This window comes from Serinus canaria, chromosome 26, assembly GCF_022539315.1.
Source record: "Serinus canaria isolate serCan28SL12 chromosome 26, serCan2020, whole genome shotgun sequence".
NCBI lineage: Eukaryota > Metazoa > Chordata > Aves > Passeriformes > Fringillidae > Serinus > Serinus canaria.
In genome coordinates this window covers 4233206-4245339 of record NC_066339.1, presented here as the reverse complement: position 1 = coordinate 4245339, position 12134 = coordinate 4233206, and the positions used below count along the sequence as shown (strand labels likewise).

General features: G+C 56.2%; 1 protein-coding gene across 1 annotated transcript; it reads right to left on the bottom strand.

Moving 5' to 3' along the window:
* Positions 1–2235: 2235 nt before the first annotated feature.
* On the bottom strand, positions 2236–11220 carry FMOD (fibromodulin). The gene is made up of 3 exons (XM_050985148.1): positions 11014–11220; positions 6194–7204; positions 2236–3230 (listed from the first exon to the last, which is right to left on the bottom strand). Exons 2-3 carry the CDS (start codon positions 7188–7190, stop codon positions 3079–3081), a joined length of 1149 nt encoding a protein of 382 aa, XP_050841105.1. The 5' UTR covers positions 7191–7204; positions 11014–11220; the 3' UTR covers positions 2236–3078.
* Positions 11221–12134: the final 914 nt, after the last annotated feature.

Here is a 12134-nt window from a genome sequence, read left to right as displayed (position 1 = left end):
AACCATCCTGGTGGTGCCTCCATCCCTCCCCACTCCCACCAAGCCTTTTCCAAGGAGATTTTTCCCCTTTTCCGAGGAGATTTTTCCCCTTTTCCGAGGAGATTTTTCCCCTTTTCCGAGGAGATTTTTCCCCTTTTCCGAGGAGATTTTTCCCCTTTTCCGAGGAGATTTTTCCCCTTTTCCGAGGAGATTTTTCCCCTTTTCCGAGGAGATTTTTCCCCTTTTCCGAGGAGATTTTTCCCCTTTTCCGAGGAGATTTTTCCCCCTTTTCCGAGGAGATTTTTCCCCCTTTTCCGAGGAGATTTTTTCCCCTTTTCCGAGGAGATTTTTCCCCTTTTCCGAGGAGATTTTTTCCCCTTTTCCGAGGAGATTTTTTCCCCTTTTCCGAGGAGATTTTTTCCCCTTTTCCGAGGAGATTTTTCCCCTTTTCCGAGGAGATTTTTTCCCCTTTTCCGAGGAGATTTTTCCCCTTTTCCGAGGAGATTTTTTCCCCTTTTCCGAGGAGATTTTTTCCCCCTTTTCCGAGGAGATTTTTTCCCCTTTCCGAGGAGATTTTTTCCCCTTTTCCGAGGAGATTTTTCCCCTTTTCCGAGGAGATTTTTCCCCTTTTCCGAGGAGATTTTTCCCCTTTTCCAAGGACATTTTTCCCCTTTTCCGAGGACATTTTTCCCCTTTTCCGAGGACATTTTTCCCCTTTTCCGAGGACATTTTTCCCCTTTTCCAAGGACATTTTTCCCCTTTCCAAGGACATTTTTCCCCTTTCCCGGATCCAGAACGATCCCGGTGGTGCCTCCATCCCTCCCCACTCCCGCCGATCCTTTCCCAAGGAGATTTTCCCTTTTTTCCGTGCTGTGCCCATCCCAGCCACTAGACGGCAATTCCAGCCCTGGATTGCGGCTGGAAATCCGCCCCGGAGAGGAGCAGAGGCGCTGATGCAGGCACTGGAAAAGGGTTTTATTGATGAATTTGGGGTTTACGGTTCATGCTGGTGAAATTATGGGATGTTTTTTGGGGTGGTTTTTTTTTTTTTTTTTATAAAAATGATCTTTGCATGCAGGAACAGCGCAGAGGGTCGGGGTGACCCCCCCCCCCCCCCAAAAAAAAAGCTCAGCTGCCCCTTCAGTCCTCAAAGTCAGCCAGCCGAGGGGAATTTGGGGTTTTTTAGGGAATTTGGGGTTTTTAGGGAATTGGGGTTTTTTAGGGAATTCCAGCGTGGCTCTGGGGTTGGTTTTGGGGTTTTAATTGGGATATCCCGGGGGCCTGAGCTCAGGGAGGGGCAGCTGGGGGTGACAGCACCAGGATTTTCCTCATCCTGCCCTGATCCAGGGGTTGGGAGGAAGATTTGGCCCCAGGGGGGTTTTTCTCTCCTTTAGGGTTTCTCCCTGTGGATTCTGGAGGAGGTTGATGGAAAAGGGGGGAAAAGGAAAGGAAGGGATGGGTTTGCTCCTCCTCAGCCCACACGGAGGGATCCTCCAGCCTGGAGAACTTTAACCCTTCAACTCCTGCAGCTCCCAAGCCCTTGGAGGCTCCTCCCAGGGGGTTCAGACCCGGATTTGGGATCGGGATTCGGGATTTCCTCATCGAAAAGGGGTCTGATCCTCATGGAAGGATGCTCCTCCCAGGGGGTTCCAATCCAGATTTGGGATCAGGATTTGGGATTTCCCCATGGAAAAAGGGTCAGATCCTCACTGGAAGAATGCTCCTTTCAGGGGATTCAGACCCGGATTTGGGATCAGGATTTGGGATTTCCCCATGGAAAAGGGGTCTGATCCTCATGGAAGGATTCTCTCCCAGGGGGTTCAGACCCAGATTTGGGATTGGGATTTGGGATTTCCCCATGGAAAAGGGGTCTGATCCCCATGGAAGGATGCTCCTTCTGGGTCTGATCCCCCATGAAAGGATGCTCCTCCCAGGGGGTTCAGGCCCAGATTTGGGATTGGGATTGGGATTTCCCCATGGAAAAAGGGTCAGATCCCCCTGCAAGAATTCTCTCCCAGAGGGTTCAGACCCGGATTTGGGATTGGGATTGGGATTTCCCCATGGAAAAAGGGTCAGATCCTCATGGAAGGATGCTCTTCCCAAGGGGTTCAGACCCGGATTTGGGATTGGGATTTCCCCATGGAAAAAGGGTCAGATCCCCATGGAAGGATGCTCCTTCTGGGTTTGATCCCCCATGAAAGGATGCTCCTCCCAGGGGGTTCAGGCCCAGATTTGGGATTGGGATTGGGATTGGGATTTCCCCATGGAAAAAGGGTCAGATCCCCCTGCAAGAATTCTCTCCCAGAGGGTTCAGACCCGGATTTGGGATTGGGATTGGGATTTCCCCATGGAAAAAGGGTCAGATCCCCCTGCAAGAATTCTCTCCCAGAGGGTTCAGACCCGGATTTGGGATTGGGATTGGGATTTCCCCATGGAAAAAGGGTCAGATCCTCACTGGAAGAATGCTCCTTTCAGGGGATTCAGACCCGGATTTGGGATCGGGATTTGGGATTTCCCCATGGAAAAGGGGTCTGATCCTCATGGAAGGATTCTCTCCCAGGGGGTTCAGACCCAGATTTGGGATTGGGATTTGGGATTTCCCCATGGAAAAGGGGTCTGATCCCCATGGAAGGATGCTCCTTCTGGGTCTGATCCCCCATGAAAGGATGCTCCTCCCAGGGGGTTCAGGCCCAGATTTGGGATTGGGATTGGGATTGGGATTTCCCCATGGAAAAAGGGTCTGATCCTCAATGGATTTCCCCATGGAAAAAGGGTCAGATCCCCATGGAAGGATGCTCCTTCTGGGTCAGATCCCCCTGTAAGAATGCTCTCCCAGGGGTTCCAATCCAGATTTGGGATCGGGATTGGGATTTCCCCGTGCCCAAGGCGGGATGAGCCCCTCCCCTGCCGTGTCCCACTCCATCCTGGGGCAGGAGGTGCCCCCGGGCCGGGGCGGGCTCAGAGCCGGGATCCGAGCGCCAGAGGAACAATTCCGGGCACACCGGGAGCGCGAAGCCGAGCCGGGAGGAGAAGCGGGGACGGAAGGCGAGAATCCCCCGGGAATGGGGGGCCAAAGTCCAGGGGGGGTGGGCAGGGGGCTCAGATCTCGATGACGGTGGCGCGGCGCAGGCAGAGCGGCGCGTCCGGGGGCACGGCGTTGCGTTTGATGGCGTTGCCGTCCAGGCGCAGCACCTGCAGCCGCGAGTAGTTCACCACGTCCACCACGGAGCAGAAGCTGCTGATGGAGAACTCTGCGGGGACAGGAGGGGGTTTTTTTGGGGTTTTTTTAGGGTATTTTGGTGTTGTTTTTTTGGTTTTTTTTTTTTTTTTTAATTAAGTTATTTTGTTTTGTGTTTTTTGGGGGTTTTGGGTTTTTTGGGGTTTTTTCGGGTTTTTTTGGGGATTTTTTGGGGTTTTTTGAGGGTTTTTTTTGGGGTTTTTTTTGTTTTTTTTTGGGGGGGGTTTTAGGCGGTTTTTTGTTGGGGGTTTTGGGGGGTTTTTTTTGGGTATTTTGGGTTTTCATGGTTTTTTTTTTTTTTTTTTGGGATTTTTTTGGGTTTTTTTTGGTTTTTTTGTTGGGGGGGGTTTGGGGTTTTTTTGGGGTTTTTTTGGGGGTTTTGGGGGTTTTTTTGGGGTTTTTTTGGGGTTTTTTTGGGGTTTTTTTTAGCTTTTTTGGGGGCTTTTTTGGGGGCTTTTTGGGGGCTTTTTTGGGGTTTTTTGGGGTTTTTTGGGTTTTTTTTGGTTGGTTTTTTTTTTGTTTGTTTTTTGGTTTTTTGGGGTTTTTGGGTCTTTTGGTTTTTTTTTTTTTGGTTTTCTTGGGGTTTTTTGGATTCATTTTGTGGCCGTTTTGGGTCATCTTGGGTTCATTTTGGCTTCATTTTGTGACCATTTATGTCCATCTTGGGTTCATTTTGGGTCCATCTTGGGTTCATTTTGTGATGGTTTTGCCTCATCTTAGGTTCACTTTGTGACCATTTTGGCTTCACCTTGGGTTCATTTTGTGACCATTTTGGGTCCATTTTGTGATGGTTTTGCCTCATTTTGGGTTCATTTTGTGACCATTTCGGTCGATTTTGGGTCATCTTGGGTTCATTTTGGGTCCATCTTGGCTCTACTTTGTGACCATTTTGGGTTCATTTTGTGACCATTTTGGGTCCATTTTGTGATGGTTTTGCCTCATCTTAGGTTCACTTTGTGACCATTTTGGTTCATCTTGGGTTCATTTTGTGTCATTTTGGGTTCACATTCTGAACACATTTTGAACACATTTTGTGTTCATTTGGGTTCATTTTGGGTTCACCTTGGATTCATTTTGTGACCATTTTGGGTCCATTTTGTGACCATTTTGGGTCCATTTTGGTTCACCTTGGCTGCAGCCCTGGCTGGGCTCTTGTGCTGCCCAAGGTGGATCCATTGAGGAGATCCTTGGAATAAATCCCTGCTTTATTCCTTAGCTCTGTCTGGTCCCTGTTCCAGCTCAGCCTCCTCCAGCCATCCCTGGAGCTGAATCCCCCAGAACCTTCCCCAGAGTGGAATTTTGGTGGGAAATCCTCTGTTCTGAGGGATCCACCTCCGAGAGCTGCCTTGTGTTGAGGCAGGCGGGGTGAAAAAAACGGGAGCAGCCCAAATTTGCTGATTTTTCCCGCAGGTTTGAACTCAACCCCTGAAACTAAAAGAGCTCCCGGAGCTCCTGGCCGCAGCCAGGAGGAGCGGGAGGGTTTGGAATCTTCCCTGCCCAGCCGGGCTGGAGCGCTCGGAGGGCGGAGTCGGACAGAAAACTTTGCTCTCCATCAGGATTTGCCTTTCCGGCCTCTTTTGGAGGCTTCCTGTGCTGCAGCCTCCGTGCCCGGACCCCTCTGGCCACTGTGGGACCCTCGGGCAGCGTGTCCCTGTCCCCTGAGCGGGGATGTCCCTGTCCCCATCCCCGCCGTCCCCTCTGGGCTGGAATTTCCTCTGCTGCCAGCGCCAGGCAGGGAAATTCCAGCCCAGCCCAGCCCAGGCTGCGTTTGGAAGCGGGAGATGGAACAAACTCCAAAATACATTTTTTGGGGTTTTTTTTTCCGTGCAGGATTTGAGCCTAGAGGGCAGCAGAGCTCCAGGCCGGGCTGGTGCTGGAAGAGCCCGCGGGAATCTGGGGGGCAGCGCTGGGATTTGGGGGCTGCACCCGCGGAGGGACCCTCGGGGGGGGGCGGAGGGGCTGGAGCCGCGCTCCTGGAGCCGCATTCCCGGTTTTGGGGGGCTGTGAAGGTCAGCAGGACCCGAGGAGGAGGAGGAGGAGGAGGAGGGGGAGGCGGCTCCGCGGCGTTTGTGGGCAGACGGCGGCAGCTCCGGTTTGGAAAGCAAACATTTGGGAATCTGTTCCCGTGTCTGTGCTGCTGGCAGCTCCCCGCTGCGGGGTTCTGTGTTTTCCCTGCAACAGCTGATGGCTGCACTGACACCTTCCCATCCCCATCCCCATTCCCATCTCCATTCCCATCCTGTTCCTGTTCCCATTCCCATCTTCATCCCCATCCCAAATCCTATCCCCATTTCCCATTCCTATCCTGTTCCCATTCCATTCCTCATCCTCATCCCCATTTCTCACCCCCATTTCCCATTCCCATCCCCATCTCCATTCCCATTCCTGTTCCTGTTCCCATTCCCATTTCCCATTCCTGTCCTCATCCCCATTCCACTCCCATCCCAACCTCATTTCCATTCCATCCCATTCCCGTTCCATTTCCCATCCCCATTCCAATTCCAATTCCCAACCCCTTCCTAATTCCTATTCCATTCCAACCCCATCCCCATTTCCCATCCCAACTCCCTTCCCTATTCCCATTCCTATCCCCATCCCAATTCCTATTTCCAACCTCACCCAAAATCCAGCGCAGGGATCCCACGGGAGCCCTCCAGGCTGGGACAGCTCCCACCCCCACCTCACTCAGGAACCCTCAGGAACCCCAAATTCCTGCTCAAAGCACCCCCCAGGCTGGGACAGCTCCCACCCCCTCCTCACCCTCAGGAACCCCAAATTCCTTCTCCAAACCTCCAGGGTGGGACAGCTCTCACCCCCTCCTTACCCTCAGGAACCCCAAATTCCTGCTCCAAACCTCCAGGCTGGGACAGCTCCCACCCCGTCCTCACTCAGGAACCCTCAGGAACCCCAAATTCCTTCTCCAAGCCCCCCCAGGCAGCTCCTGTGGGTTGCCCACCCCTCCCCAGCCCTGCTCACCGTCGATCTGGTTCCCCTGCAGGTAGAGGTTCTCCAGGTTGGTGTTGACCCGCGGGATCTTCTGCAGGCGGTTGTAGGAGAGGTCCAGCTCCAGGATGCTGCTGCTGTTGAAGGTGTTGCTGGAGAGCCCTTGGTTGGTCAGGCTGTTGTGGGACATCCTCACGTAGAGCAGCCGGGGGGACACCTGGAAATACTCGTCGGGGATGGCGTTGATGTAGTTGTACTCCAGGTAGAGCTGCTCCAGGGAGGCCGGCAGCCCGTCGGGCACCTTCCTCAGGTTGTTGTAGCTCAGGTCGGCCAGGATCAAGGACTTGAGCCCCTTGAGGGACGCGCCCATCTCGAAGATGAAGTTGTGGCTGAGGTAGAGCGCCGTGAGGTTCTCCAGCCCCTCCAGAGCGTTGGAGGGCACCTTGGAGATCTGGTTGTAGGAGAGGTGGAGCTCTCTCAGCGAGCGCGGCAGCGGGCTGGGCAGCCTGGTCAGGTTGTTGTTGTTCATGTAGAGCCTCTCCAGGCGCTGCAGCTTCCCAAAAACCCTTTTCCCCACCTTCTCGCTGCCGATCTGGTTGTTGTGCAGCGCCAGCCACTCCAGCTCGGTGGCGTTGTCGAAGGCGCCCTCCTGGATGGAGGTGATGAGGTTGTTCTGGAAATAGACGTACTTCATCCGCGAGGGCACGAAGGGCAGGTAGCGCAGGTTGCGCGTGTCGCAGTACATGGCCGAGGAGAAGTTGGGGGGACAGTCACACTCTTGGGGACACCGCCAGGGCGCCGCCTGCTGCGGCTCGGGCTCGGGCTCCGGCTCGGTGTCGGTGGCGGAGGGGTAGGAGTAGGCGTAGGCGGGGCTCTCCTCCTCGTAGTAGGGCACGTAGTTGTAGGAGGAGACGCGGGACTGCCGCAGGTAGTACTGGAGCCACGCCAGGTCCTCCTCCTCGTTGTACTGGCCCAGGGAGGACACGCAGAGCCCGGCCAGGATGAGGATGAGGGTGGTGGCCCGAGGCATGGCGCTGGAGGGACCTGTGAGGGGACGAAGGCGTGGGAGGATGAGATGGGGGAGGAGGCAGGGCTGGAGGAGCAGGAGAGGAGGGAATCCTACCCAAAAACCCCCTGGGTGGAGTTATGTGGTCTTCCCACTTTTCACCTTGGAGGAAATTCCAGCCCTGGTGGAGATGTGGGGGGAACCGGTGGAGATTTGGGAGGAACCTTCATCTCAGTGAAAATTTGGGGGAACCTCCATCCCTGGTGGAGATCTGAGAGGAACCAGTGGAGATTTGGGAGAAACCTTCCTCCCAGTGAAAATTTGGGGGAACCTCTATCCCTGGTGGAGATTAGGGGGGGAGGAACCGGTGGAGATTTGGTAAAAACCTCCCTCCCAGTGGAAATTTAGGGAGGAACCTCCATTCCAGTAGAAATTTGGGAGGAGCCTCATTCCTCAATGGAGATTTGGAAGAAAACTCCCTCCCAGCGGGGGTTTGGGAGGAACCTCCATTCCTGGTGATGATCTGGGAGGAATCTCCATTCCTGGTGGAGATCAGGGAGGAATCTCCACTATGGTGGAGACTTGGAACAAACCAGTGGAGATCTGGGAGAAATCTCCACCCTGGAGGAGATCTGGGAGGAATCTCCACCCTGGAGGAGATCAGGGAGGAACCTCTAGCCCAGTGGAGATGTGCTGGTGAGATCCTGATTTCTGGCCAATTCCATCCCAGTTTCCAGGTGCAGGACAGAGCCTGGGGACACTCGGATCTGTCTGGGGTCACACGGGGTTGGCTCTGCGTGGGAGGGAGGAGAAGGAATGAATTGGATCCCCTTGGAGAAATGATTTGAATTCTCAGGCTGAGAGGGGAATCTGCCAGATCAGGGCGATTTTGGGAGCCTGAGGAGCCTTTTGAAGGAGCTCGAGGCATCTTTTGAAGGAGCTATTTATGCTCTGCTGGTGACAGGAATCACTGTGGGTTTCATCCAGCTCTCCCTTCCCCCACAGAAACGCAGGATGCAGATCCTGGTAAACAAATCCTGCCCGATTTTGGAGCTGAAACCTCTCCCAAGCTCCCATTTCCCTGGGCACAAGAAGGGACAGCACCCTCGGGGTGTGACCAGGGAGAGGGGACAGAGAAGAGCAGGGAATGAGGCCAAGCCATCCCTGATCCCCGTGGCCAGGTGGGGCTGCAGAGGGAGGATTCCAGCTCTGGAGTCATCCAGCCTCCTCATCCCGGGATAAATGAGCACACGGGGTGTTCCTGCAGCCAGGCAGCTTGAAATCCCTCCAGGAATTTGGCTGCTGGGAGCGGGAGAGGATCCTACGTGGCTGGGAGGGTGTCACTGCCAGCTCTGCTCCGGCAGGGACAGCAGGGGACAGCAGGGACCAGGGGGGACAGCGGGGACAGTAGGGACAGCAGGGGACAGCAGAGACCAGCAGGGACCAGGAGGGACCAGCAGGGACCAGCAGGGACAGGGGGGACAGCAGGGACAGCAGGGACCAGGAGGGACCAGCGGGGACAGCAGAGACAGCAGGGGACAGCGGGGACAGGAGGGACCAGCAGGGGACAGCGGGGACAGCAGGGACCAGGAGGGACCGGTAGGGACCAGCAGGGGACAGCGGGGACAGCAGGGACCAGCAGGGGACAGCGGGGACAGCAGAGACCAGCAGGGACAGAAGGGACAGGAGGGACAGCAGGGACCAAGAGGGACCAGCAGGGACAGCAGAGACCAGCAGGGGACAGCGGGGACAGCAGGGACCAGTGTCCCCTTCTTGTCATCCCTGAGGTCACCTGGTAGCCCCTGGCTGTGTCCCCAACCTGCAGCAAGGAGGGGACACCCTGCCTGGCACACACAGAGGGCCCTGCCCTGCCACCCTGGCACGGGAAAAATGAGGGATTGAGGGATCCAGGCTTGGCAAGGCCTGGGTTTGTCCTTTTTCCCTGCTCCGTGTGCTCGGGATGGGATCCTGGGGGATGCTGAGTGCCACGGGGAGCTTGGCAGGGGCAGAGGAGTTCCTCCTCCTCCTCCTCCTCCTCCTCCTGCTGCTCCAGGGCTCTGTGCCTGCTCTCATACCAGAGTCTGCAGCTTCTCCACCCTCTTGGCAGCCCCTTCTTGGGGGCCCCTTTGGGGCAAAACCCCATCCCTGGGGGCAAAACCCCATCCCTGGGGGCAAAACCCCATCCCTGGGGGCAAAACCCCATCCATGGGGGCAAAACCCCATCCCTGGAGGAAAAACCCCATTCCTGGGGGCAAAATCCCATCCCTGGGGGAAAGACCCCATACCTGGGGGCAAAACCCCATTCCTGAGGGAAATTCCCCATCTCTGGGGGGAAATCGCCATCCATGGGATCAGAGCCCACCCCTGGTGTCCCCCCACCCTTCCCAGTGCCCCCCTTCAACCCTGTGGTGACCCCAAACTGTGTCCCCAGCGCTGTCCCCTCGTTGTTTGTGGGGTTTTGTCCCCGGGTTTGGGGTGGGATCTGGCCCTGAGCTCCCTGTCCCCTCCTGGTGTCCCTGTCCTGTGCCAGGGGCTGCAACGGGGTCAGCTCCTCATGCCAAGGGTTTGGGGCCATCTGTGGGGTCATGGAACCTGGGATGGGATGGGATGGGATCCATGGGATGGGGTGGGATCCATGGGATGGGATCCATAGAATACTTGGGATGGGATGGGGGGCTCTGCCCAGCCTGGATGGACATCAGGGAAGGTGCCCAGATCCCAGAGAAGTGGGCATGGAGGTGGCAGAGGAGCGGGAGGGGAGATGGGTGGGATGGGAGAAGGACTTGAGGAAAAGTGGGCAAGGGGGGAGATGGGCATGAGGAAAATGGGTGGGAAGGGAGAGGGGCAGCAGGAGGAGAGAGGGGCAGCAGGAGAAGTGAGTGGGAAGGGAGAGGGGCAGCAGGAGGAGAGAGGGGCAGCAGGAGAAGTGAGTGGGAAGGGAGAGGGGCAGCAGGAGGAGAGAGGGGCAGCAGGAGAAGTGAGTGGGAAGGGAGATGGCATCAGGAAAAGTGGGCAGGAGAGAGAAGCAGCAGGAGAGGTGGGCACCAGGAGAGGTGGGTGGGAAGGGAGATGGGCACCAGGAGAAGTGGGCAGGAGGGAGATGGGCACGGGGAGAAGTGGGCAGGAGGGAGATGGGCACCAGGAGAAGTGGGCAGGAGGGGAGATGGGCACCAGGAGAAGTGGGTGGGAAGGGAGATGGGCACGGGGAGAAGTGGGCAGCAGGAGAGGTGGGCACTGAGAGAAGTGGGTGGGAAGGGAGATGGGCACGGGGAGAAGTGGGCAGGAGGGAGATGGGCACCAGGAGAAGTGGGCAGGAGGGGAGATGGGCACGGGTAGAAGTGGGTGGGAAGGGAGATGGGCACTGAGAGAAGTGGGTGGGAAGGGAGATGGGCACCGGGAGAAGTGGGTGGGAAGGGAGATGGGCACCGGGAGAAGTGGGCAGGAGGGAGATGGGCACGGGGAGAAGTGGGTGGGAAGGGAGATGGGCACAGGTAGAAGTGGGCAGGAGGGGAGATGGGCACTGAGAGAAGTGGGTGGGAAGGGAGATGGGCACCGGGAGAAGTGGGCAGCAGGAGAGGTGGGCACTGAGAGAAGTGGGTGGGAAGGGAGATGGGCACCAGGAGAAGTGGGTGGGAAGGGAGATGGGCACCGGGAGAAGTGGGCAGGAGGGGAGGTCCCTCTCCAGCAGCTCCGTCTCTCCAGCTGTGCCACCCCTGGCGCTGCCATGCGCAGCCGGGGCGCGGGGATGGAAATCAGCCTTCCAAAGAAAAAAAACCCAAAAAAACCCCAAATAAATAATTAAAAAAACCCCTTAAAAACTGCCTGAGAAACGCCGAGCTGGACTCACCGAGCTGCGCTCCTCCTGTGCAAAGGCTGCAGCGGGCTGTGCCGTGGCACCGGCAGCATGGGAGGGGGGGAGGCTCCCGAGCCGCAGCGCCGGGTGCCCGCCCCGGATCCCGGAGCGAATCCTGCGCTGGCAGGGCACGGGCTCGGCCGGGATTTTTTCGGGATTTTCGGGATTTTCGGGGAGTGACCTCGCAGCCGCAGCTTTGCAGGAGAGACTGGCGAGCCCCGGGTGCTGCCTGGCGTTATAAATAAGCTGCGATTTCTTTCCTCCCTCTCCCTCCTCTCCCTCCTCTCTCTCTCTCCAGCCTTTTCTCTCAGGAGTGTTGGCACTTCCCCGACTCCCTCTGGTTAACGACTTAGCGGCCTTGGGATGTTTTTCAGGGCTCTCCTGCGTTTCTCATCAGGGAGCTGCGAGGAGGCCTCTGGCCAGCTTGGAGAAGATCAGGTTTTGGGGGTGCTGAGGATGAGATTTTTGGGGTAAAACAAGGAATTTTCCTGAATTTTCGCACTGCCAGGAGTGCTTCCCCAGGAAGGCTCAGTTTGTGCAGGGCTGCCGTTAAACATTTGGGATAAACATTTCCATGGACGATAAGGCAGCGGCATCCAAAGTAAATAAATTCCCAAGCAAAGGGGCCACTGTGACAGCGGGAATGTGGCTTCGGGTTTGGCAGAGCGGGGTTGCCAAGCTGGCATCGCTGCAGGCTGGGAAAGTCCACGTGGGGTTGGGGGTCTCAGCCATCCCAAAGATTTGGGATTTCATCCATCCCACCAGGATCTGGGATCTCAGCCATACTCCAGGATCTGGGGTTTTTGTCTATCCCACCAGGATCTGGGATCTCAGCCACCCTCTGGGATTTGGGAACTCAGCCATCCCCCAGGATTTGGGATTTCATCCATCTCACCAGGATTTGGTATCCCATCCATCCCTCTAGGATTTGAGATTTCAGCCATCCCCCAGGATTTAGGGTCTCATCCATCCCCTGGAATTTGGGATTTCATCCATCTCACCAGGATTTGGGATCTCAGCCACCCTCTGGGATTTGGGAACTCAGCCATCCTCCTGGGATTTGGAGTCTCATCCATCCCACCAGGATTTGGGATTTCAGCCATCCCCTGGGATTT

Bases quoted from the DNA above. Each gene is read 5' to 3' on its own strand.
- FMOD (XM_050985148.1), bottom strand. From the start codon at position 7,190: ATGCCTCGGGCCACCACCCTCATCCTCATCCTGGCCGGGCTCTGCGTG. The intron at 3,231-6,193 runs GTGAGCAGGGCT...CTGTCCCCGCAG, and splicing joins GCAGGGGAACCAGATCGACG to AGTTCTCCATCAGCAGCTTC.